This window comes from Festucalex cinctus, chromosome 2 (genome assembly GCF_051991245.1).
Source record: "Festucalex cinctus isolate MCC-2025b chromosome 2, RoL_Fcin_1.0, whole genome shotgun sequence".
Classification (NCBI taxonomy): Eukaryota; Metazoa; Chordata; class Actinopteri; order Syngnathiformes; family Syngnathidae; genus Festucalex; species Festucalex cinctus.
Window position 1 is genome coordinate 13,723,533 of NC_135412.1, and position 27,722 is coordinate 13,751,254.

A 27,722-nucleotide genomic window follows, 5' to 3' on the forward strand; every position below is an offset into this window, starting at 1 on the left:
ACACTGATTAAAGCCTTCCAACCTCCTATGGCCCCATTAATACAATCTTAATCACAATGGTTTATCCCTCAATCTAGCTCCTATGGATCAGGGCCTTTTCATTTTAGTGGCCGGCCACTGTTGTTTGGTTCGTGGATTAGGTATGCGTTGCACACAGAAGCTAAAATACAACCAGAGAAGATGGCTAGCTAGCGTGCTTTGTGCCAAACATGAGAAATAGTTGATTCATATTGTTGGTAATATAGAACGTTCCAACTGTAGTTTGTTTAGGAGGGGCACAGCTCAGGTGGTAGCGTGGCAGTCTCCCAAGTTGAAGGTTGGGAGTACGTTCCTCAACCCTTGAGTGACTTTTATTTATTTCAGTTATTTATTTTTGTCATGAGTGAGGGTGTGAACAAGTGAGGGGTGGGGAAACATGGCAGGGAGAACAATGTGAAGAAGTTTATTAAATCACAGCAAATTAGGACTGGTCACCAAGACTTGACCAGACGAGGGGAAGCTGGTCGCCATGACTGGGCTGGACGAGAGAACGGAACTTGGGCGACTAGGCGAACGTGGGCGATTGGGCGAACGGACAGTGACAAAGAGGACGTGACGAAGATGAGGGTAAACTTGAATGAGACAAAAATGACTTCCAAAGATAAGGAGACTAAACTGTGATGAGCACAACTTGACCAGAGACCAAAAAACACAGTTCTGAATTGACTTGAACGACGACACAACAATGCGCCGACACCGACTGAACAATCACAACTGACGAAATACACCAACACTAATGCTGCATTCGAGGATTGTGGGAAGTCGGATATATCCGAGTTGGTTTTTCCCAGTTCCGACCTGAAAGCGTTCGAGGCGAACGTAAACAACCAAAATGGCGGATAGTCATAAATAGTTTTTTATTTTGGTCCTCAAAACTCATTTTGACCTCTAGAAAACTTAGCCTTTTGAAATTTTGCTTCATTTATAGTTTTAGTCTTATTTCATAAGCATTCCATACAGTTAGGTAGCTGACCGTATAATTTCATGCAGGGAGATGGTGGCAATACTGTCACGTACGTTGCGTTACGTCACATTGTAGTCCGCTGGTGAAGTCGGGGTCCTTTTTTTTTTTTTTTCTTCCGACTTCCCAAGTGGAATTTACGAGTTCAAGGGGGTGTTCTCGTACACACTTCCTGGTTTGAACTCGGAAAAGTCCGACTTCTGACCATCCTCGAATGCAGCATAACAAGACACCTGGGGAACACAACTGGCTGATTGGTTACACATACTGGGAAGGGAAGAAACACACAGGTGGGCGAGGTTAACCATAACGAGACAAGGGGAGAAATCGGGACTAACATGAAAACAACAACCATAGACAAAAATACACCCAAAACTTAAAAAAAAAAAAAAAAAAAAACACTACACAGAACTAAAACCTGACAATTTTACTTCCTTCTAAGTGTAAATATTAGCTTAACTAAAAAAAAAAAAAACTAAACTAACAAAACTAAAACTGAGTCTATTTGATCCCACTCTAATGGAGTCAAATTTACTGTACAGAATTTACTGTGTAGATAGGGAAGGCCAAACAAGGATAAAGGTGACCTGAGCAAGGCCGTTGTGTTGCTGTGACCTATCTAATTATGTGCCAAAGAGGCAGAATCTAACAAACACATGGAATGACAATACAGACACAAGTTCAAATCACATTTCTCAGTGATGAAGTAATTCACATCCAGAAAGAGGACGATGAAAGACCTCTCATCTGTCTTGTGATCTTGTATGCAGGATTTATTGACGTGGATTATTCCCATGAACCCGCTCGTGCTGTACATTCGGATTTAGGGGAGCAACCCACGCTCACTGCCCCCAACCGCCGGCAATACGGCACAAAGAGGGTGTGCGCCAGCTAACTCTGCCAGTACTTTCTCACAGGCCAAACGTCTGCCTGTTTGTAAAGCTATGTGTCACTTCTATATGCCAAGGCTGACACACAGGAGCAGAGAGGACAAATTTGTGAATGAAGAGCAAAGACCCCAGTCACCTCTTCTGCCCTCGGCCTCCCTTTACCCTTCTACTTTTTTTCCATCAGCACACTGATCCCCTTTTCTCTCCGCCATCCCGCTCGCATGCTCTCACTCTCCTCTTTCTCCCTCCACAAATTGGCCCAGCTGTCCGTCAGCCCCCCCGCAGTTCCCCCAGCTGTCTGCCCTCCCCAAACGAGCGAACCCCACAACAATACGGGTCACAGGTCAAGAGAAAGAACAGGCTGCACTCACAATAGACCAGTGGCGCCCTGTAAAACAATAATTCCCTTTTTCTCCTCCAGCCTTTCACCCCTGTTGCCTGAACTGGAAAAGACAAATCTTTGGAGAGGTATCTGAAGAGGGGGAACATTCTTTTGGACAACAGCCTCTGAGGCACCTTCCCATTCAACAATTGCCTGAAGGACCGCAAGGATAAACACTGTCGTACACGGCGAGCTCTTGCTCTCGCTGCACTCCACCACCCTGTTCTTTGTTCATCTCAAGAGCCATCAAGTCTCTCGCCGTGCTCATTAAAGTCAAAACTCAGCCTTTTGACATCAGAGGAGTGATATAAATGTGAGAGGAACTCAGCCAGATGATGCACGGCTTGATGATGATGCTGCATATTGGCCTCTAATTTGGTCTGTTTGGATGGCATTATATCCAGCATGTAAACATGTTTTTTTTTCTTTGTATGGTGGATGAAAAATGTCTTTTTGCCCTACAGTGTTTTGGCATGAGTTAGATGGGAAACTGGGACATGTGGGAGAGCTGGAGAAAAAGCCTCTGCCACATTCACCTGTTCCACTAGTGCGGTTTCCCATGGCCCACAACAGGGTCCCGCATGACCTAGTAGAAACCACAGAAGACGACTGTGAAGCACAACGTGCATGCTCACATATCCTGCAACAGATTTCTTGATGGGGACTTAAAAAAAAAAAAATGAATGGTGAGAACCAACTTTTAAAATTTGGAAAACATGATAAAATACAGAATTAAAGATGTATGTTTTTGTTAACACGAAAAAAAATGAAGTTTGGTTTACTTGTTTTTTTTAATCTGTAGTGAAATTTTAGATGATTGTAATTTTTTTTGTCATTCAAATGATAAAATATTTCATCAACAAGATGTAATGTTGGACAATAATAGGTGGTCCTTGTGGAATTAAATGTGATTTTTACCAGTAGTGAAAATAAGTTTGTGAAGGAATTTAACTAGGGATAGACAAGTAGTAGTACCGATAGCATGTACCGGTATCTGGCGATAGTAGGCCTTATTTCAAGGTATCGGCCATTTTATGATCAGGAACTAGAAATTAGAAGAAGGGAAAATTGCTATTAATTTCATGCAATTTTACAGAAAAATGCTATACTATTGAGATAGGTCTTTCTTTAAAATTATGTGTTATTGTTTTTTTACGTGTCAAAAGTACTAGTAGTATCAGTACTTGGTATTGTTATCAGTGACTACTTAATACTTGTACTGGTATCAATCTGTAAAAAAAAAAAAAAAAGTGGTATCTAACATCCCTAAATTTAACTCAGAATATTTTATACTTTTTGTAGGAAGAAAATTACACAAACAAAATATTACTATGGAACTATCATACAATACTGTATAAGAATATTTATTTACTTAAGTGCGAAACATCAAAATATTTACAACAATGATACTAAAAAATAGTGACATCCAATGAACAAGTACCTGAAAGACCTCAAATAAATAACTTAAATACAGTACAGCTGCCAGGGACTCGCTGATAATAAACCAAGAAGACCATTAAACAAAACGAAACAAAAATAACAGTGCTCAGAGAATACAGTGTTGTTTTTTAACAAGACAGAATCAAAAAATAAATATTAAATAAAAATATAAATAAATTCATTGCTTCTCTGATGCTGAGGCAGTCAATGGCTGCAGGCCTCGGAATTTAAAACGGATGGAAAGTTTGAATTTGTTTGCTACCCTTTGTTCAATTCCAACAGTGGTCATCATCCAAAAATCAACCTCAAATCATAACAAAGCCGAATAAATAAAACATCAAAGGTATCAGGTAGATGAATGTGAAGTGACGAGCGTCTCGATCACAACACCAAAATGCAAACCACTGCAGTCTCTACACAGTCAGTGTCTTCTTGTGTCTTTTTACATGGTCCCCATCTGAGAGGCCAGCAGATGAGAGGAAGTGAAGGAGTCAAAGGCCACATCGAGGGGCAGCTCATAACGGGATGCCTGAAAGAGCGGGTGACCCTGATGGCCCCCAGGTAGGCCAGAAGTTGCGGACGTGGAGTAATGGTGGGATGCCAGGTAATGGTGGCTCGTGTAGCTCCTGTCGGATTCTTGGGGCGAAAGCTCCTGCTTGAGGGCAAAGTTGATGCTGAGGGGGGGCGTGAGGGGCCCGTCGTACGGCGGCGTGCCGCCGCTGCGCTCGTTAGGGGAGTTGTCGAACGCCTGCCCCTTGAATCCCTTCATGTGGAGGAGGTGGGACGCCTCCAGGGAGCCATAAGGGGGGCTGGGGAGCCCCGGGGATGGGTAGCTGAGGGGATGGCCGGCCTGACCTCCCGCACTGGCGCCGCATTTCTCCTCCAGCTTGTTGATGAGCAGCGGCGTGGGTCCCAGCTGCAGGCAGCCGGCCACGAGGTTGCTGGTGGGCTGCGACAGGCCTTTGCACAGCATCTCCATGAAGCCGTGGCTCTCCGGCGACTGCCCGTTCTCCAACACCTCAGACAGCGCCCAGATGTAGTTTCGGGCCAGCCGTAACGTTTCGATCTTTGAGAGCTTCTGTGTTTTGGAGTAGCAGGGCATCACTCTGCGCAAATTGTCCAGCGCGTCGTTCAGTCCGTGCATGCGTGAGCGCTCCCTGGCGTTGGCCTTCATGCGGCGGGCGCGGAACCTCTCCTGGCGAGCTTTGGTCATCTTCTTCTTCTTGGGGCCCCTCCTTTTGGGAGCCGTTTCTCCATTCGGTCCGGTCACCACCTCCTCATCATCCTCCTCTTCCTCTTCCATGTCCTCACTGCCCAGCTCAGAGCCGGAGTGCCTGCCTCCTTCGATCAGGACGTGGTGACCCCTCATCTCGGGGCTTTCCTCGCTGTCCTGAGAGCTGCCGTCTTCATCCAGCCAGGCGAGGGAGCCCACTAGATCACTCACGTCGCCGCTCTTTCTAAATGGCTTGGTCATCATTTTTGGTCTGAGGGAACACAGGACAGTACAGAGAATCAATCCATAAATCCTAAACAACTGCAGAGACCCAATTTCAGCACCGCAATGTGAACAGCTCACTCATCCCAATCAGGTGGTGTCTGAGAATCAGTCCTATTTTGGGTGTTTTGCATTGTAATGTGGTGAGTTGTGCTTTAAAATAATAAGTTGATGGATTGTCCCCTTCTGTTGTGCTGTAGTCGGCGTAGGGACGCTGTCAATCTAGGACACGACAGGATTTACCCAGCAAATAAAGCCCAAAGATTAAACGGGACAACATGAAAATCAACAAACATATAAACATCAACCACTCTCTGAAAAAAGCTTTCATATAAAAGTACATTTTTGTTTTGTTAGCAATCTAGATTATATATGGCAATTATTTTTTTTAATTATTATTAAATGAGAATCTTACAGAAATATTTAGGTGTGAAGTAATTGTACACCAAATTATACAAAAGGGACAGAATAATGGCATTTATGAATTTAATAAATACTGCAGATATTTTAAAATGGCCTTTTGCATTTACTGATGTCCTATTTTTTAATTGTGTGCAAAATTTATTTGCACCAGCGTACAGTCTAGCTGTCTTTAAAATCAAACTTGGAGGTAAAGCAAATCGAGTGGAACTCACCTGTTCACGCTTGTTCAAGTAAAAACAAAAAGAATATGGATAACTAAAAAAGAAAGTCCAGAATCTGGGCGTTTGTCTCGTATATGCCACTGTCCCAAACTCAGTTGGCCGTTGGAGCGCATGGAGACTTCATCCCAAAATGACTCGAGCGGGCTGGGATTTTTTGCCTTAAAGCCCGTAAGCCCCTCCCCCCCACGCCACACCCTCAGCCCATTCAAACACGCGTGGCAGTCTCGTGGCCAGAAGTTTTACAACATTCGTGAGGGATGAGGGAGAGCACGCCCCGGTGCATGCGTAATGACTGTTTTATATGGGGGCTCCACAAAGCCAGACACTTGAGAGAGAGAGAGAGAATGGCGCTTTGAGATGGAGAATTATGCACGGGACAGCGACTCACAAAATGCCGAACGTGACCATTGGAAAAATATAAACTTGTATCACGTATGGAAAGTCAGTATAGTTCGAATGTTTCAACCTGTTATAAATAATACAACTGAAATGCACATTTTACATTACGTTCAAGGTTTTTTTGGACGTATACGTTCTCCATTATTTGCATATGAAATTAATTATTTAAAAAAAAAAAAGAAAAGAAAAAGTCATTCACATACACGCTTATACATTGTTTGAGGTAAACTATTAATTAAAGACTTGGACTCTCTGTTTTAATCCTAATTTGTGATATAGTACACATATGCGGACGTTTTAATGCCGTGGTACTTGCGTTAACCATTTTAATCGATTGTGTCTATGTCATCATTAGTCGGTTGGATTAGGAATTTTCCACTTAATTAGGCACACAGTGTACGGCTGCTTGTGGCTGACCGAGGAGACGCTCCTCCATGCGCGCGTAATTTAAGTGCTTCTGACAGCTTGGTTCGCAGAGAGCAGGTGTGTGCGCAATGTGCTCGGTCGTTTGATTGTTTTCTTCCACGTTAGTTGGCGTCATATTCCGCTTCTCATTAGAGATTCGGTTGGCGCGACACTGAACAGTCGCGGTATAAATAGACAAACAAGAGCTGTGTGTATGAACTTTTCCTTTTTTTTAAATTTGACGAATGCACTTTTCGAGTTTGCGCTTGAGAAACATTTTGCCCCAATAAAAACCACTATAAGGCTATGCATGACAGTAAAAGCCCATGTTTTTTTTACACTCTCCATATTGAAGAGTTTTCACAGTTTGTGGTGGCATAATAAAGGCCCAGCGGCCCCGTGCGTGGCGAGCCTCAGCCCAGTGGGGGTTCACATTGTCCTCTCGGGGGTCTCGCGCCTCGCACGTGCCCCCACATTGATCCCTTTGTGCACGAGACCAAAGGGGGGTGGAGGGTCTCAACTTTGCCAAGTGCACGCATGCGAGAAGTTTGCATGCATGCACAACTTGTGGAAGGATCACGTGACACGTTCGCAACGTCGCGCGGGAGCGGGTCACCCAACGATTTATAGGAACAGAGGCTGACAGATGGCTGCATTTCGGAGGCGTCGGGGTGTGTTGGGCTGGGGCTGGGGGCTGGGGGCATCTGTTGCTTGGATGCTCACGCGTCACTCGCTTGTCCGTGGATCATGTCTCGTGCTGAAACAGCATTTTATACATCCACTAACGGCCCTAATCACTCTGGCAATGAAGGCAAGTGGACAAAGGAGGACACCATTTGTGTGTGTGTGCGTGTACAGGCAATTTAGATATAGTCTTTGAAATATGAGTTAAATTTGATCCGCCATCATGCACATAACTCAAAACATGCATTTAATCACGTTTCAAATCATATTCTCCCATTGAAATGAATGGGAATGACCATAAACTGGTCCTTCCCTTACAAAACAATAATTGTGCAGGCGAACGTGTATTTCAATTAGGAAAAATAGCACTCCGTAATATTGTACTTTATATGTGATTATAACCTTGCTCTCGCAAGATGAATTCTTGCGGTTTTTGTGAGTTCACAAACTCCAGAGAATGGGGTATATGCCACGGAAGAGGCGGGACGTGATTTTGCACATCAGTTTATTTCCGGTCCGGGTTGCGAACGCGCAACCCAGGGGCACAAAGTCAGAAGCACAAGTATTTTTGACGCAGCCCACACGTCGCAAACCGAACCGGAAACAAACTGTTGTGCAAAAAACAGTCTCGCCTCTTCCGTGGCTTATATCCCATACCATCTTGTGCCGCTCCCGCTGATACCCGCCGTTCCCGAACCACTGGTGGTTCTGACCAATCACAGAGCGACATTGTGTTTGGGGGCGGGATATGCAACTGTGACGAAACCATTAAGCCAGCGCCGACGCCAGAGCTAACAAACAAACCTAACATGGACGAATGGACGCTGCAATTAATCCTGTTCTCGCAGAATTACTCACCGTTTCCTTGTTGATGTTGAACAGCGAGGGGCGCTTCGTGCATTTCTAGCTGGTAAGATGTTCGTGCTTTTCCCCCCTTCGACATAAACGGAGATGACATTTTGAAATTTTCACCAATGGCCATGATTGGTTAAAACAAACGTGTAGAATGTCGCATCGTCCAATCAGCTCGAATTATTGTACAGATTGTCCTTTTCCTGACGAAATTACTGTGGAGCGGTACATTGGTCACAGAGTATGAAAATACCCAGATTGTGAATTGCATTTTTCTTGAAATCAGAAAAACATATAGTTAGATTTCTTAAATCTCTTTGGAGTTTAAGAAGCGTTGGTTTTAACCATAAGTGCTCCAGAGGCCAATATGAAGAACTGACATAGATATATGCCAGTGCTAAAAACTCAGCTGGCAAAAGCCCATGAATACTGACAGGAATAGGAAGTCATACAGGCACACTTGAAGCAACTACTCCAAAAACACCATAAGCAATCACTGCTTTGTACACAGCAAATTCTGTGGAGTAAATTTGACTCTATTTAGATTGGGCGCAAATAAACTCCGTTTTAGAGTAGGCTAATATTTACACTTGGAAGAGAGTAAAATAAAGAATTGGAAAAAAAAAAAAAAGTCACTTGAGGAACAAACTTACGACTTTCAGCTTGGGAGACTGCCACACTACCGCCTGAGCTCCCCACCTACTGTTTGCTTATCCCCAAGAGGAGACAAAAAACAATGTTTTTTGAAGTTTTTTTTTTTCTTTCTTGAAGTTAGGAAGATTCCAGATGGCATGAGCGATATACTAACACACAGCAGGAGCTGTGTGACTCATGGGGTAGATCGGATGTCTCCCAAGCTGAAGGTTGTGAGTTTATTCTTCAACCCTTGAGTGACTTTTATTTTATTTTTTCAATTCTTTATTTTATTCTCTTCCAAGTGTAAATATTACTCCAAAACTGATTCTATTTGATCCCACTCTAAATAGAGTCAAATTTACTCTACAGAATTTACTTTTTATGAAATATCATTCTTATATTACAAAAAAAGAAAGGAAATGCTCACAATCAGATAGGACGTTGCCCCTCTTGCCCCCAGTACAGAGCGAGATTGCATGTGAGGACTGTATGCAATGTGTGCAACCACTCCCCAGGTACATGCGCCCCTCTTTCCCTATATAGTACAGTACCCTCCCATATGTCCCATGGGTGAGCATTGCCTCCATCACACCTGCAGCCTACACAGGGAATTGGAATCTCGTCATCTCCCACAATCCCCACTGTTCTCCCAAGTGAATGTCAGTCTAACGGAAAGGGAATTGCATACTGCTCCCATTTGCACTAACACAGAAAGCCAACCTTCTGGAAGAGGTCACGCCGGGTGCAAGCATCTGATCTGAAAAAGAAAAAAAAGTCAATTATCTTATCTTTAAATATTTTTAATCATTTGCAGAGCATTTTAATACAATACAGGCACTTATCTGCATCAAAGCCCTTTCGCAAATCACCTTTCAACATTGAAATGGATGGAAATGCCATGAATTCGTTCCATCTACCAAAAAAATGTAGAATGCACAGCACAATATTGTACATGATAGAAAATTGTGTCAATAACAATTAAGTTTGTGCATTATGATTTATTCATTGTGATTGTTGGGGCCTTTTTGTTGTGCATGCCAGCTGTGGGCAGTATAATACAGATAACGCAATGGAGAAGATGGTCACAACAACTAAGTAATCTGCAATAAAATTAGTCGTTCTTCTCAGAGGATAAAGAATATATTATTTTGTCTGTCCACATGTGGTATCCAAATATCTGTTGCTTAAAGGGATACTTGACTCATTGAGCCGTTTTCATCTGTAAAAAGTTAACATTTTGTCTATAATGAATGTGGTAACTTAATTATTTTTCATGTACATTAATTCCTTTAAAAGTAATTTTTTTCTACTTGCTGTCGCCTCATGATGACATCACCTGTGCTGAAGAAGTCAGTAACAACCAATCATGGCTCAGTTTGCTGACCAACCCCAGAAAACAGGTGAGCCATGATTGGTCGTTACCTACTTTCTCAGTACAGGTGACGTCATCATCAGTCGACAGCAAGAGGAAAAAAATAGTTTTTAAAGGTATTAATTGTACATGAAAAATTATGACATTATCAAATGATTTCTGGACAATATATGACTTTTCACTGCTGAAAAATGTTCAATGTGTCAAATATCCCTTTAAAGGGTTATAATAACACCACAACACTAATGCTATTTGTTAGCCCGTCTATGGAGTTCAGTAAGCTAAGCAAACTTGCCAAAGGTAAAGCTATGTGGTTGTTTGGAATGCTCAACTTGTAATTGCTTTTGTTTTACATTTAGTTTGACAGTAAAATTCAACTGCAAGTGTCAACAATTTTAAAGCCTCTTTTTGGAATAACAGTCGACTCTCGGCCAAGCCGCTGTTTGTTGTGCAGTGGGTTGATTTCACTGCCACCATACTGAGCTCTTATCTTCTTTTTTTTTTTTTTTTTTCTTTATTGAACATATAAACAGATGAACAGCAGAGATAAGAAAAAAAACAATCAAAAGAAAAGAAAATCCCAATAAAATAATCATTCAATCAATCATGACTTACATGTTCAAAAGGGAGTAGGAAGAGGTTAGAAACTTATCTAGTCCTACCCCTTTTACTAAATATATTTAAACTTATTTCATTATTAATACAATTCTAATTTACTATTATTAAAATGAAATATATAAACCAAGTTATATATATACACAAGTGCACTTAAACATATTCACATTTGCCAAAAACATATATACATAAATTTCCTAAACATATACCATAATAACTATCTAAATCATTTACACATACTCACATGTACAATTTTCATATTCTGGTCTGACATAGGTAATTTTTTTTAACTTTACTTTTAAACATTTTTTTAAACTCCAGCAGTGAGTCACAATTTTTCAGTTCAATTCCCAAATGATTCCACAAATTAACACCTTTTACAGATACACACCTTTGCTTAATATTTGTTCTTGTTTTGGGTTTTTTGTACACACTTGTACCCCTTATATCATAAGGACTGTGTCTAATTTCAAATAACTTCTGAGTAGTGGCAGAGTAAATTGTTATAAACTTTATACATTATTTGTGCTATTTTAAAATCCACCAAGTCACAAAATTTCATTGCATTTAATTTAATAAATATCTCAAATTTTTCCTCTCATGACATAAAATAAAATAACCCAAATAACAAGTCATATCTTGTAACATTTCTCAGTCGGTAAGTGGTTTTCAGAAATTCTATCTATTTTTATTATCATTCTACTCTTGATTTGTTGTTTTTAAAGATAGTCAAAACAGGGGGAGTCTTGTACCAGCTATTTAGGTTCTGGTGTTGCTAATAATGAGGATAACCCCCTTCCTTACAAAAAAAAAAAAAAAGAATCACTGCCACAAGTGAGTTGTCTCTCACTCATGTCCCGGGGGCTCGGAGTGAAATGGGAGGGATCCTTACTCTGTACTGACAGATGGGTCCTTGTTCCTGTCTTTTTCTTCATCTCCCTCTTTTGCTAAAACACAGTCACACTCGCACACACCAAGACTGCACGAATACAATGGGAATTAAAGCTCTCCACACACATGCACCCTGCACTACTGCTGAAAGCTGAACCCCTTGTAGACATCATAAAAGATGGAGTGAGCGGGGTGGGCCCTGCTAAGGGGTGGGCTGCGTGGCGCAGTGTGAGGAAGTCTGAGCGATGCAAGTGCACTGTTTTGCAGTGAGTATGAAAGATTTGTAAACAGTGATGGAAAAAAAAAGTTGCACATTGTAATTTGGGAATAGTAGTCACTGGGTACAGTTTTCTCAATTTGCTGTTTAGTGAGGCTGAATATGGCGATATATACGCTTAAAAAAAGAATTGTTGAACCAACTAAAAACAAATCGCTTGAAGTAGTAACACACGATTGAATTAAGTTAGTCCAAAGTGAATATATTAAGGTTAAGTGATTATGAGTTGCCCTGCGATTGGCTGGCAACCAATTCAGGGTGTGCCACGCCTACTGCCCGAAGCCAGCTGGGATAGGCTCCAGCACCCCCGCGAGCTTTGTGAGGAGTCAGCGGTTAAGAAGATGGATGGATGGATGATTAGGAATTCATTGATTGGAGTCACTTTGGATTAACTTAATTCAGGTGAATATATTACGTTTAATGAATGCATCCATCCATCCATCCATCCATCCATCCATCCATCCATTTTCTTGACCGCTTATTCCTCACGAGGTTCGTGGGGGGTGCTGGAGCCTATCTCAGCTGGCTTTGGGCAGTAGGCGGGGTACACCCTGAACTGGTTGCCAGCCAAATGCAGTTAATGAACTCATAATCACTTAAAAATAATATATTCACTTTGGAGTTGGACTAACTTAATTCAATCGTGTGTTACCACTTAAAGCGATTTTTTTTTAAGTTGGTCAACAATTCAATTTATAATCTTAAATTGGTTCAACAATTGAAGTTGAAGTTTATTGAACATATGCATATATTCATATATAATTATAAACACATAAACAAATAAAGAAAGTTAAAAGTAAAAGAAACATCCCCCACCCCTCTTTAATGTTCAACAATTCTCTTTTTAGAGTGTAGACTTCCCTGAAGTTGAGGTTGGTGGATACAGACACATTCACACAACCACCAAGTTTAAAAACACACTAGCCCAAAACTTTTTTTTCTTTTCTTTTTTTTTTTGCATGAATGCCACCAAAGAAAGTTACACCAAAACACAGTCTGCAGTCTGTCAATTGATCTACCGGCAGCAAAGTTTATCTCCCGAAGATATCAATTGTATATACAACATATGTGGTATGCAACTCTAGCACTTTAATAAGATCCTTCAAAGTGTGTTTTGGTAAGATCCTGCATGATTCAGAGCAATATGAGCAGATTGTTTGCAGCTTATTCCATCTTTCTTTGAGCTAATGGATTTGGAAAACATTCCAGTCGCGCAGATAGCAACAGAATGGGAATCTAGCTTGAGGGCAATTCTCACTAAGTGGGGAGAGAGCCATTAAACAAAGGTGCCTGTGGTTTCATATTCAGGATACTTTACAACCTCCGTCCCAGGACATCAACAGTGTTTTTGGGTGTGCTGTTGGCGGGGGCAAAAGAGGGGGAGGAGGATCCATCTGCCACGCTACCGGTCCTGAGGGAGACGGGCATATCCCAGGGGTGTTTTGGAGAGAGAGGGGCTGAAAGGATTACACCCAACCACTAATCAACGGCGATAATCTGCGGGCCCCCATACAAAATCCCATCCAAACAACAATTTGGGACAAAACATAATAGCTGGGTGAATGTGTGCTGTACGATCGAACAAATATATAGGTATACATACTGTATATAAAGGTGATATTAAATTTGGAGACTCGGCCCACTGTGGAGGTGTGGCTGGCAAAGAGCCATAGTGCGTCTGTGATCAGGTGCGAGTATCCCACAAGTGGCCTCGCCTGATTCCCAGTGTGACCATTATGCAAATACAACACAACAAGCCTGCAACATAAATTAGACTAACTGACAAAAGCACTTGACTAATCAATCCACATTGTCTTGCAGTATACTTTAAAGTTGCCGTGCCAATATCCAAAAATGCTTAATAAACATTCTGATGAGCAATTTAAGTCGTCCTGTTCAGCAGTAGATTTCATGCTAAGGGACTAGCAAAACCTTTTTAACGGACTTTGTCACAGCAGGAGGCCACTAAGGTGCATATGCTTCGCTTTTGTCTTGGCACAAAGCGGGATATCACTTTGCAACTTGTTTCATGCTCCCTTGGCAGGATGGTTTTGATGTCTGGGCCTCGTGGATGGGGTCCGAGACTGTTTGCGGTGGCTTTAAAGCTCTACTGGCCTATCCAAGAAGATGCTTAATAAGGATGCCAGTCCTCCGGGGCATAGGGAACTGGAGCGCCCTGGCTTGCAACTCCTCTACCTCCTGCAGTATGCCCATTGGCTAGCCTGCCACTAAGCTCCCGATCCTATTGCCTCATTGTTTAGCAGGCCCCGCACTGCCAATATTAAGCCCGGCTAATGTGATCTAGAGGCAGCTGGAGCAGCCCCGATTATTACCATGACACAGCCAACTGAGGGGTGTAATATCATTAAAAATAAATCAGGTGGTTTGGAGATTTGCTTGAGCGGGGGAGGGGGAGGGGGGCTTTGAATGGCATTAGATGGGAGAACTGCCATAATTTCATTAGCCACTGGGAATATCTCAGAGGATCTGTTGAAACGTTTCCTTCAAGTTACAGTAATTTAATTTCTCCTTGCACTCAACACGGAATGAATAAAGAGGAATTTGTGATGGTGCCTTTGAAAATGAACTGTAAAAGTATATGTCCATCTAATGCTGACATTTATGTAGACAGGCACCTAAATATCATAACGGGATTAAAATTCAATTTGACAATTAAAACCGGGTGGCAATCTATCTAAAAGCATGCATACTGTAGCGTTATTGATGGTGATATTAGCTTCTTGTGCTGGATTATTGAGATGATAGAAAAACCGTGAGGCTGCTCTGTTAATCTTCTTTAAGTGCTTGACACTGAGCTGTCTGCTCGGCAGAGTCGTCACAATCAGATGGCCAATGAATAGACATTAACTCATTCACTCCCAACCATTTTCACTTGTGGTTTCCTGGATTTTGACTGATTTTTCAAGGCCCGCGAAATATTATGTTCTATTGCTATAAAAATATGGAACATACCAAAAGAGAGATTAAAGTCTCTTCTTTTATCAGGGAAAAAAAAAAGTATATTCCTGTTTCCGCTGTGCAGCAATTAGCAATAGAACAAGGCTAAGTTTGAATGTTTTTCACAATTCTGCTTAGAACTGTGGGGAAATCAGCTTGTTTTAACATGGCCTGGTTGATCTCTTATACTCTGCTGCCACTCAACCATTTTCTGCAGTAGAGAGACTGCATCAAAGACTTCTCTATGCTCTGGCATTAAAAACAAAACAAAAACAACAACAACGTATAAGTACGTCTTTGGGACACTTAAAACATTTAAAATGACGTATTTATACGTTTTTGGGAGCTAATGAGTTAATACAGCTGATCTACACCCTGATCAACTTGTCGATAATTTTGTTATTTTAAATTGGGGTGATCCATGCTGGTTTTCTCTGTGTGAACTTTTTTTTTTTTTACTATTGCTGTTATTTATTTTGCACAGTCCACTATTATAAGGTCACAAGTGACATTAATCTCACAGAAAATGTCACTTGTGACCTTATAATAGTGGACTGTGCAAAATAAATAACAGCAATAGTAAATAAATAAGGTGATTTCAAGGCCTTTTGAGTGTGCGATGGATTGTGCCCCAAAGTGACACATTAGATAGATAGATAGATAGATAGTTAGATAGATAGATGAGCGAATGCTCAGCTGGAAGTTTGTACCCGCAACAAAACAGTGAACTCTAGTGGTAACTTCTCAAATTGCAATGTTTGCTTGTATAGCTTGTATTGCTTGTACAACAGTATTCTCCTTCCTTTATTTTGTCAAGGCACACATTTTATGTTCGAAAAAGTCACAGGCACATCACCAAACAGAAACGTATTAAATAACATACCTTCTGCCATCAAGTGGAATGCCATAAAATTGTTCTAACTGTCACTATATGTCACTGGCATGACTAGTTGAACAAAGATGTCCAAAATAAATATTGTTTCAACCAAATAAGTGAAACAGGATAATGTCCTACTGGATGCCTGCTGATTTCTAACCAGAGATGTACTGGTCCCGTAATTCGGCCTGAGAATTTGAGATGGAGAGGTTGTTTCTAAAGTGCTCTATAAATGAAGTTGCGGTGAGTTAATTGAAAAGTGTTAGCAAAATATTTGCATAAGAAATGCATGGCCTGCTAAGTCTTAATATTTCGTAATTTTTTCACTGTGATGAACTGTTGTGTTGCTGGATCCTACCTAAGCAGCATCTTAGACCTTGCACCATCTCCCTCCACTGAAAAGCTCTGTCTGCTCTGCGCCATTAATTTATTCTCACCTGTCTAGCTTAAAAGTGATTTTAATTGCCTATATTAAATGGTAAATGGAGTGCACTTAGTACTTTATCTACACCATCACAGCGTCCAAAGGCACGTTCCCCCACCCATTCACACACATTCATAAACCAATCAGCAGCTGCTGCCATGCAAGGCGCTGCCAGGCCCACTGGGAGCATATCAGGGTTCAAAGTATTGCCTAAGGTCTCGTCGATAGTGGCCAGTCAGAGCCAGGATTCAACAGTAATAGCTTAAACTACTTGAATCCAAAAACAATTAAAGAGCACTAAACACTTATCTTGAAATATTACTGTAACATTAAAAATCAAGTAGGCCCTACTGTACATTAAAAATATTACAGTTACATCGGGAACCAGCGAGGCAGGTGTACTCAAGTACATGAAAGAATCAAACAACAAAAAATGAACAAAATCCTAACGAGACAGATATAGAAAGCTTCCATTGCTATCTAAACCTACGCTTTACCTCACTCCCTCTCTCACTTTCACATGTGCCAATGTATCCACCCCTGCAGTCCCTGAGCATCATATGCATCATCATCCGTTCTTTCCCTCAACCCTTTTCTCCATTGCACTGACACACTTTAGTCAGTCGCTGCCATCATACAGTCCAGAACCGATAAAGAATGGCTCCCAAAAGAGAACCCACCGTTAAGAACTCAACTTTGCCAGTGGCCCAGCCTCAGCCTCTACTGGGTCCCCCTTTTCCTTGCTTGTCTGCAGCTCCTGCAGCACCAAAAGTAATACCAGAGCAGAAACCTAGGATGCTGCAGCCGTCAGATTCACCATTTGACCCCAGTATTTTGGAGGTGAGTGACCTTAATCATATGCCTATCCTCTATGTCATGATTCTGTATAGTAGGCGCTGCACAGCAAGAATTAGCATTTTGTTGTCAGATGATGCTGAAACATACTAAGGTGGTTATTTGCAATGTAGCACATGATGGATAAAAATGGCAGCTAAGCTAAAAATAAGAAATAGGCCACCAAGAGTGATGCCATCAGTTTCTTATGAGGCTGTTTCTGTCACAGCACATGCATTATCACTTTTACCAGACAAGCAAGTGTACTATTATTTCTTTATTTTACCATTACATACAATAATGTAAGAGTTAACATTCACCATTACTGCCTTAGAAATATTAATTTGATTATTCCAAACGTGCAGCATACTCCATTCTATACAATGTTCCCTCTGAATGGGCCTATAAAGAGATTTTTATTTTTTTTTTTTTTTTATTTTTTATCAAATTAGATTAAATGTCTAAATATCAAAATATCATGTTGGCGCCATATAGTGCAATTTTTGTGCCAAGGGTAAGTGTGGGGAGAATAAAGCCATAGAGTTGGTAATAGCTTTGCTGCCACCTTCTGGAATCTATAGGTAATTATTAATTAAGTTTACTATCCTGTAGCAGTGCCAGCAGGGGAAACACTGCACTTTCGTTCTTATTCTGTCTGCTGTCTAAGTGGCAAAGGCACAATAGTTTTGTGTCAAGATAATATACTTAAAATTAAATACAACTGAACTGTACTTGGGCAGTGATTCTGTGTATGTGTACCATGCGTAATGTTATGTCCTCAAAATTGCATGGTGGGAGAATACAGCATACAGTATGCAAATTAAGAGGCAAAGACATCCATTTCTGCTCAAGATGCCCCTGATTGGCAATTGTGATATGTTAAACTGTGTCAATATGCCTATCATTTTGCATGGCTATCAACTACATTGCAAATTCCATTCATCCACCCATTCACATATACATTTATCATCATTAGTGCCACAACAACAACAACAACAACCTTCAATGAACCTCACATGCATGTTTTTGGAGCATGGAGTAAACCACAAAACCCACAGAAAGCAAGCAAGCAAGAAAGATAAAATGTGAACGCCACTTGGGAAGAGGCTGGAGCCGAGATTCAAACCATGAACTGATGAATTATGAGGCAGGCATGCTAACCACACATCACCAAGCTGCTCAATACAAAATTCATTTATGGAAATACAAATACTCAATATATCCCAACCATCACACCACAGCACATTAATGGACTTGAGAGAAGTGTTCCAATTATCCATTTTAACTAAGTCTGAAAATTGCTACCCATTTACTTTTAATATTGTGTATGAAGTTGTTTTATCTATGCCAGTGATGTGAGCAAGCAGAACAATTCTTCTGCTAGATGTCAGTTTTAGGCCCTACTTATGTATCCACCACCTATTGCCTTTCATACAACAGAATAAGTGATGACACAAGAGATTACAGCTCTTTTTCACACTGTGACTTTTCTAATGAATATGTATGTACCTTGAGTTGGAGAAACACTATCTCCCACTTCGCCTTGGCCTCACTGAAACTCCCCGTTACTCTCAATTATTCAAAGTGAATATTATTAAGTCTCAGTCATACATAGTTGTCCGTCTTTGCACAGTTTGCACATCAAGCCACACACACGGTCTCCCAGGCGTAGAGTTGATCCACCCCAACCCCATATATGGCTCCTCTGCAACGTCATGTGGTGATGTCATGACGTAAGCCTTTTTTTTTCTTTTTATCTTCACCCCGCCCACTAGCCCAGCCGTCAAGCCTGAGTCGGACTAGTGCTAGTAGTCAGTGTCACATTCTTTTCGCTGCCTACTCGGACACACCTCAGTCGTCTCCAACATGGTGAGTTTTGTCTCCATTCGACGTAAATAACATAACCCCATTTAGCAATTATTTATTCAGATAGCATTTAATGATCGATGCTATCTATCGTTTTAGAAAAGTGGTTTCGCTTCAAAACGTCGTTGTGCTGGCTGGTTGCTAGCGGAAGTGCAACTTTTTCGAAGCTAATGTTAGCTTGTAGTATCTGATCGTAGGGATCACGCTATAATCTCACAAAAATGCCACACAATAAACGTATATATGTTTCATGCTAAACATGTTTGTAACAGTACGTCTTAGTCAAGTATAGGGCACCAATATGTTTTCGCACGGTAATAAATCTGAGCTAACTTTGCTAACGTCGTTCCAAATCCCATATCATTTTCATCTCTCTGTTTTCATCGTCTCTTAACAGTCTGACTTCTCGGACGATCAAATTCAGGGTGAGTACTCATCTGTTTTTTGTTTGTTTGTTTTTTTGTTTTTTTTTGTTTTTTAACACCACGCTTCCATGTGCATGCTGTCATTGTAGCTTCTTTCAGGGGGCACTTTGCCCCTTTCGTCACTATCACCCTGCTTTTTTTCTTCCTCCTGTCACAGCAGACTCGCTTTTAATTTCCTACTCGTTTCCTTCGCACAGTTTCACCCCTTTCCACTTGCAACTGCTTGTTTTTCCACAGATTGAGTTTAACCCGGAACAGATTCATGGTAAGTCGGTAGAGGGCCGTTTTAGGACGAAAGTGTTGGCTAATAATTTAGGCTTGTGTCGGTCGGGTTTGTTTTGCATGTTTAACATATGGCGGTTTTTATTGTCGATATGAATGAGATCCTTTGAGCTGTTTGCTACGTTCAAGTTGTTCACATGTTCCATTAAACATTTCTGAAGTTGCTAGCTGTGTATTGTAATCAGTCTTGCAGTTGCAGTGTTGTAATGCCAAACATAGTCATGTGCAGTCTTTTGTCATTCCTGTTTGTGTCAGGTTAGGTTACCATAAACTTTGGCTCATCAATTCCAAGACAGCCATTCTCCAGTCTAGAGCTTCCCCTTTTTTGGTGCTCTCATACAGTAATGTACTGTATGTTTAATCACCATTGACATAATAGGCCGTGTTCCTTCTTGCACTCTCCTCCTCCTTTCCTCCACTCCTCCATTACCAAATATGGTGCTGGGGAAAAGTTGTCTAATGCCAGAAGGGAAGAGGCGCATTCCTTCGAACAGGAAAACAAAAAAGCTCACAACACTGCCTAACTGACTTGGGCTTGGTTTTGCAGGCACGTCTCACCAGTTTGTTTTTCACGTATCATACTGTGATAGACTAGTATAACATTAAATCCTTTTACTAAAACATTTAACTTATTTTTAGATGAATTGGAATGCAATAGCAACAATAAATTAGTTAGGCTATGTAGCTTATCTGATCCATGGCTAAACCAAAACTGAATACATTGGACTCAGCTTCCTGTTACTCCACACTCAATATTAAATACTCAACTAAATATTGATGATAAACAATTCTGCCAGGAGTTTTGCTAAGTCAAGTAAAGTAAAGCACTTAACAATACAAGTGTTCTGTACTCAATGATTAAATCTTCTTTGCTACAATTGTATTCATATCAGTTGAACAGATAAGAGCTGATGTACAATATTGGCCTGTTTGCCAGGTGGGTTAGTGTTTAATACCTCTTGTTAGTAATAAATGATGATAAAGTTAATTTATTTAAACTGATGCTGTTAGACTTGTACAGTTGTACACAAACTCAAATGTTTGTTGGACGATAATTTCTACACTTTTAAGGGATGTGTGCATTCTGTTTGTGTTCTTGTGAAGTCATTTTCATATGTCGACAAAATGGTTGGTATCCACTGTTATTGAGAGAAAACCCTACAAATTTCTGCTCTCTCTTGGTCAGATTGGGGGTAAAAAAAAAAAAGTATTTTTACATTGCTAAGCTTTTTACCTAATTAAATAAGTACAGTGCTTTAAAAAAAAAAAGAAAGAAAGAAAGATCACTTGAAACTGGCAAAAGTAATGATGGTAAAAATTAGGGGTGTTAAAAAAAATCGATTCGGCGATATATCGCGATACTACATCGCGCGATTCTCGAATCGATTCAATAATCGGCAGAATCGATTTTTTTTTTTTTTTTTTTTTAAGGATTCACACCTTGAGCATGGAAGAATGTTATATGAACGGCACATTAAGCCTTAATATTTTTAATTTAATGCTGTTCAAACATGAAACAGATTACAACCTCTATAAGACTGAAATTTCAGTTAAATAATACATTTTCATATAAATCTTACACTCTACAAGCTTACTGATTAGTATTTTCTAAATATGAATGAAAAAAAATCGCAACAATCGACTTATAAATTCGTATCGGGATTAATCGGTATCGAATCGAATCGTGACCTGTGAATCGTGATACGAATCGAATCGTCAGGTACTAGGCAATTCACACCCCTAGTAAAAATTTACTGGAAAATAACCAATGAAAATCAGCAATTGTTTTTGAAACAGGCCTCGACTAAAATGGTGGTACCATTAGAAAAGACTGAAAATAATTTCACTATAAGGTGTGTCTTCTAAGTAGCAACACAGGTATTCTCAAACTTGTAATCTCTTACTCTGCCTATTTAAAAGATGACAAAAGGTGTCTGTCTGCAAGATGCTTAACACAATAACTCGTATTTCTGCTTATATACGTTTTTTTTTTTTTTTTGGTTTTTTTTTTTTAATTGTTCTAATTTTACCCCCTCAAGAAGAAATTCAATTCAGAGCCAGCTTTGTGTGTTTTCACATGTTTTACAATTTATAGCTGCTTCGATAATGTGGAAGTGTTCCACTGCCCCGTGGAGCGGTGTTGAAAGCTTGTCTCATACAACAGAGCTGATAAAAGTATTGTCTGTTATTTTGCTGCTCTTTAACATGTGCACTCCTGTGACATTTCATTTTTATATGTTTACAATTATCAGTCTGCTTGATATCTTCAGTCTGCATGCTAACAATGTCATAACAATCTAATTTTCCTTCACCATTCTTTTTCCAATCCTTTTTCGGCTGATCATCTCTTCCAACCCATGCATGTCTCCCTTTTTTATTTGAATTTCTTCTTCCTTTAATGTGTTTTGTGTTTTATTTTACAGAGTTTAAGGAGGCGTTCCTGCTGTTCGACAGAACAGGAGAAGGAATGATCTCTTACACCCAGTGTGGGGATGTCATGCGCGCCCTGGGACAAAACCCTGCCAGTGCGGATGTCCTCAAGGTCCTGGGAAACCCCAAAGCTGAGGGTGAGGCTTGTATACAGCTCTTTTCTAAGTCACCTTGGAATAGTCCTAATTTACATTGTGAGTTCTCCTTGTGTTGTCAGAGATGAACACAAAGATGCTGGACTTTGAGAAGTTCTTGCCCATGCTCCAGACCATCGCAAAAAATAAAGATCAGGGCTGCATGGAGGACTTTGTGGAGGGACTTCGCGTCTTTGACAAGGAAGGCAACGGCACAGTAATGGGTGCAGAGCTGCGTCATGTCCTCGTCTCACTAGGTAAGGCTTGGATTTACGAGCGTTGCTTAGATGCCTCTGTTACACTCACAAGCTGCCAGAATATAATTTTAAAAATGTATTTCTTGCAATTGTTCTGCGTAACATAATTTTTATGCAGATCTACTATGTACAGTATTGCCTTGAAATATGAGTTCATTTTGTTCTGTGACCACACTTGTATCTCAAATCTTTCCCCATTAAAATGAATGGAAATGCTATTCTATTTGCCCTCAAAAGAACAAAATAATACAACAAAAATGTTTCAATGTGTTTAAAATTAATATTGCGCACACGACATAATTAAAAAAAAAACAAAAAACGAACATTTTGCTTAAATGTGTTGGACATTGGGGCTGCTCCTTCTGGGCTGTGCACATTGGCCACCTGGGAGCACTCTAATTCAGACATGGATGCACACAGAGCAGGTCAGTTGCTCTTTGCAGAGGATAAAGAATATGTGTTTGTGAGTATTATGTTTGTATTGTTCCACTGTGCAAAAGTTTCTGTGTAGGTATGTAATATATCAATTTATCTATTTATATTCACCACAAATGTGTGATGTAAAATTGCCCTGTTTTAAGGCACCAGTGAAATACATTTCTTTTGACTTTCAGGTGAGAAAATGACAGAGGAAGAAGTGGAAACTCTTCTGGCAGGACACGAAGACGCAAATGGCTGCATCAATTACGAAGGTGAGATTGGGGAGTGAAAATGGACACACAATTTACTTTAGGAAGGAAGACATTTGTAGAAGAAAATGTGGTAAATGCTTAGTGTATATACTGTAATGAAATCCTAGATGACACATTTCATGCTGGGTTGTCACATAGGATGGTTTGAAATTGCCAAAAGTTGGTATTTGGTAATGTGATTGAAAACACTTGTAAACCTTTCCATTCAGGGGATTGCAAATATTTGGTGATTTGACTGCATTTGTAGGGCCTTGTTATGATGCAGACCTCTCAAAGTGTGTACCTGTTCTTCCTCCACAGCGTTTGTGCGCCACATCATGTCAGGCTGAGGGCCGGTACGGGCACTCTGGGTATACCACGAGGTGGCATGACCAAGCTTTGCTGCTTCCTAGCTTTTAATAATAATAATATTAATAATCCACTCACAATAGGCCTCCCTAACACTCAAGAGTGTAGATGGTGTAAGTTCAAAGTAGATTGAACCTGTCGGTGTCAGATGAAAGCCTTGTGGTCCTTCTCTGTTAGTTCTAACGTTCTGGCCCAATTTGTAGCACCCTTGCTGTTCTGTTCCTCCGGCAGGCGTCTGCATGTGTCCGGTCCAGGCCCCCCTTCAGCTGTCTGAGGGGGTGTGGTGGAAGTGGCTTGTTATTCATGGAAAGCTTGTCCACTGTCAGCTCATCGCCGTTGGTGGCTGTGGAGATCACACGGCAGCTCCTCATTTGCATGCTAGCGGCCGCGGCGCTCCTAAACGGCTTTTCTTCTCTGTTGGTGTTTGAAACTCTAGGTGTTGCTCTTTCGACAGAAACACTCAACTCGGCAGTTAGCTTCCCTTAAACGGGTCGGCCGTTGGATTATTTCTTTGGGATAATGGACCAGTTACCCCTTTTTCTACTAACCAGACAACTGCAAAGAGTCACACTCGAGCTAATTGTTTTCTCCCCTGTGCTGTCGAAAACTGACATTTGTAGCTGGCCGCTCCCTTGATCATCTCCCTTCTTTGCATCTCGGCTGGAGGAAAGCGCTCAGTGCAGACAGCTTCTCTAACCAGCTGTTGTTGGATCGTAGACACGGCCAAATGCTTTGGCTGGTTAAGAAATAGAAGATTATCTCACCCCTTTTCTCCTTCAGTGTCCTCTTGAATCTTTCCTTTTTTGTTGTGGGCTCAATATGGGTGAGCACCCATGTACACTTCTGATATGTTTTCTCTCTCGTCTCTCCTCACAGAATTGGTCCGGATGGTCATGAACGGCTGAAGATGAAAAGAATCACTTGTTTGTTTTTCTTTTCGTTTATCCTGTCACGGTTCCTCTTTTTGCAGTTATCTTTCTACAGCCCACAAGCTCTTTGCCATGGATTTGATTTGTCTCAAGACGAGATCTCGGCTATTGCTGCCAAGTCTAACAACATACTGTACATGACCAATATGAATGCATTCATTAAGGAGTCTTAAAGCTTGCTTTGACACATTCCAAGATGCATCACCTGAAATGTTTTTTTTTTTTTTCCTTTTTACCATTGTCAACGCCCAATATTATAATAACTACTGCTATGATTGTCAGTTTGTGATGGGAATTTAGTATTTATACATACACGATAATAGTTTGATCTACTGTAATATTGGTGAATAATTTGGCTCAAAACCAGGCTTGATTTGTCATTGTAGCAATAAGTCATTAAAAACGAAAGTCATAGTAGTCAAACCTACACATTTGACATGTTTCTCATGCTTTTAATTCTACCATCTTTTGCATTTGAATAAAGGCTCCTCAAATATCTGGATTTGACTGCGTTTGTTTCAGCATTTAGTATGCAATGAAATGACACGTCTGTAGTGTTGGATGAATGACACAAGAGGGCAGTGTTGCTGTTTGTAGTGTGCATTACAGTTGGGTGCGTTTTGTGGTAAATGGTAATCGACAGGTGCTCAAACATTACATTTGAAGTGAATAACAGTGAATAAGTTGTTTGTAATTAACAGGCTGAAAAAGTAATTTTGCGAACAATTAAGGGCAGTTCGTCTGAAATGAATATAAATTCAAACAGTAGGTGCCGTGCCGTGTATTTCCAGAAAAAAACAGCCTTGTGTGGTCGTGTTGTGAACATCTTGGGTGATTAAGCAGTAAACCAGAAAGAACCATACAGTTCTTTTTTTCTTTTTCTTTTTCTTTTTTTTTTTGTGGCTTCGTGACCTTGTTTTTGTGCACAAGCAGCTGCAACTATTTTCATCATACAGCAAACGGTTGTTTGAGAGAATGCGCGTGACGTGTGTATGTTGGCCACTAATTGCTAAGGTGCGTGTGTTCATGCACGCGCGCGTCCGGTCGATGGAAGTCGGGCCTATTGATTATTTTAATCCTCCTATTTGCGAGTGTGTGATCTACACGGCGGTGCGCCGGACAGGTGAAACACTAATGGGCCGCGCTGCCCGTCTCAAAACATTTCTCGGACCTCTGCTGAACTTTGAACCCGACTTTAGCAGAGATTGAGCGTTCCCGCCGAGACGTCCAATTTGATCTCCGTGATCAACGGCAAAATCCTGATCGCGTAGCCTACTTACAAGTCCAAGATGCCATCAGCCTATATAATTACAAGTGTTCCCCTCACTTCATCAATAATCTGAGCTGTCAGCACAAATCAGCCATTATTGATTACGTGGACGGCCTCTAAATGTGGCCCTTTCATTATAAGCAGGATATTCAGATTCAGAAAAAAAGAAATACTGCAGCCGGGCAATTATGTAAACCTGAAAGAATGAAGATACATGTTGACAGGAATTTAATTAAATTAGATTAAAAAAATGTAATTCAATTATAAGAGTTTCTATTCACAAAATGATCCAAAAGTAAACAAATTCTGTGATGTTTACTCACCGTCACCCCACTAGTAGGCTACAAAAGGGCAATCCTGGGACTCAATAGCACTAAGTGTTTTTGGTGTCCTCATCAAAATCTGTCGGTTATGAAAATAAGGCAGAATAATGGAAGTCATCAACATCTTGGCCAAAAATGTGCACACAACCTACCACCAGTAAAATTCCAAGTCATTTCATTTCAAACGTATTCACTAACATTTATTATTATTATTATTATTATTATTTTGGCATGTCTTCTTCACTAATGCGTGTATGTAATGAGAGAGATTATAAGACACAAGCATGCATAAAAAGATAAAATAAAATAAAAATTATGGGGCAACTGGCCTGTTAAGAAACTTTTCGATATTTTTAGTGACATTATGACTTATTTTAGTCTTTCTTCAATGGAGGCTGAAATAGCAGCAGAATAAAAGGTTTTTGTAATTTTTGTCCAATTATATGCACTTGCAAGTTTTCCACTCTGACATAGTGAACTGCTCAATCTGTAACAGCTGCTTAAGACAATGAATATGAACTTGACTGAGAAATTTAAAAAAAATGCCATCTGCTTTTTTGTTTGATATTTTAAAACAGCATGTTTATTCTTGTGGTTATAGTTATTCTTTATTTGTTTACAAGATGGCTTACATATCTAAAAATATGTTTTCTATGTCAATCAGAAAATGTGCATTTTTAGCTTTGTAATGGCAGATTTTTTTTTTTTTTAAGATATAGATACAGGGTGTCATCAAATTCTGCTGGTGTACTTAATGTTTAGGCCAGTAAGTGCATGTACATATACCGCAGTTACTTTATACAAAGGCAAATTGATTGATTTGTTCATTTTTCCTTTCAGCATTGTGACAATCAAACATTTCATTATACAATTTCAACATGTAATAACCGAAAAGAAAAAAGGCTGGCAGGAAGAAGCATGAAGCTTGTAATTTCCCGCCCCATACTATACTAGGACGCAGAAAATCAAACAACTAATAGTTAAGAGTCAGCAGGGATAATAAATGATCACTCAGTTCATCATTTCCATGATATTAGTTATCCAGTTGATTGCGTTCGGAGTCTTTTAGTTCAGGCAAATATATTATTAAAAGTTCAATCTGCTCATCTTCACCAATGATGATTGATTAGTGTGCAGAAAATTGTGAATTCAAGAAAATGATCATATTGATAGTACTGATGAAAATCTTACTAATTTGTTCTGCCAAAGTTCTTGTTACTGGCAGAGTTTGCAACAACTGATCTGAGTTTAATCCCTTGACACGCGTCCACTCATTTATCAGACCTAATTTAGCTTTTGCACAATTGATTGTGATAGTGTTCCACCTAAAAAGGCATACGCTGGCTGGATTTTGCCGATCCCGGGGATATTATATATTGAGATCAATATAGTGGTGTTTGTATTTGTGTCTTGAACAGTGTCTTAAGACATATTGGAAATCCATGTTGAAGCATGCAGGCAGTGGCTCTGGTCTCAACTTGTTAAGCCCACCGGGGCAGGCTGTATGTTCAATGCTGCATTCAGATGGAGTCGTGGTGCAGAGTGGATATGTATGACAATTGCATGTACATATTCAACAGGAACACAGAACACCAAATGATGTAGGCATAGATTATTTAATAGTAATTGTTTACCAGGCCTCTTTCGTCATACTGCATGTAGAAGACAGATGATGAGAGTCCAATATAATC

General features: G+C 40.4%; 2 protein-coding genes across 9 annotated transcripts; one reads left to right on the forward strand and one right to left on the reverse strand.

The window, feature by feature from the left end:
* Positions 1-2,936: 2,936 nt before the first annotated feature.
* Positions 2,937-24,940, forward strand: LOC144013790 (myosin light polypeptide 6). Of its 8 annotated transcripts, none has more exons than XM_077512996.1 (7): positions 2,937-2,958; positions 16,996-17,081; positions 19,604-19,631; positions 22,072-22,215; positions 22,296-22,469; positions 23,084-23,161; positions 24,386-24,940. In XM_077512996.1, exons 1-7 carry the CDS (start codon positions 2,952-2,954, stop codon positions 24,412-24,414), a joined length of 546 nt encoding a protein of 181 aa, XP_077369122.1. In that variant the 5' UTR covers positions 2,937-2,951; the 3' UTR covers positions 24,415-24,940. The 8 variants fall into 8 exon arrangements, with proteins under 8 accessions (XP_077369122.1, XP_077369120.1, XP_077369121.1 ...); XM_077512994.1 differs by lacking the exon at positions 2,937-2,958 and adding an exon at positions 23,462-23,523 and having other exon boundaries at positions 16,884-17,081; XM_077512995.1 differs by lacking the exon at positions 2,937-2,958 and adding an exon at positions 23,462-23,511 and having other exon boundaries at positions 16,884-17,081.
* On the reverse strand, positions 3,621-5,993 carry neurod4 (neuronal differentiation 4). The gene is made up of 2 exons (XM_077515271.1): positions 5,843-5,993; positions 3,621-5,196 (listed from the first exon to the last, which is right to left on the reverse strand). The coding sequence occupies exon 2, from the start codon at positions 5,187-5,189 to the stop codon at positions 4,155-4,157; it is 1,035 nt and encodes a 344-aa protein (XP_077371397.1). The 5' UTR covers positions 5,190-5,196; positions 5,843-5,993; the 3' UTR covers positions 3,621-4,154.
* Positions 24,941-27,722: the final 2,782 nt, after the last annotated feature.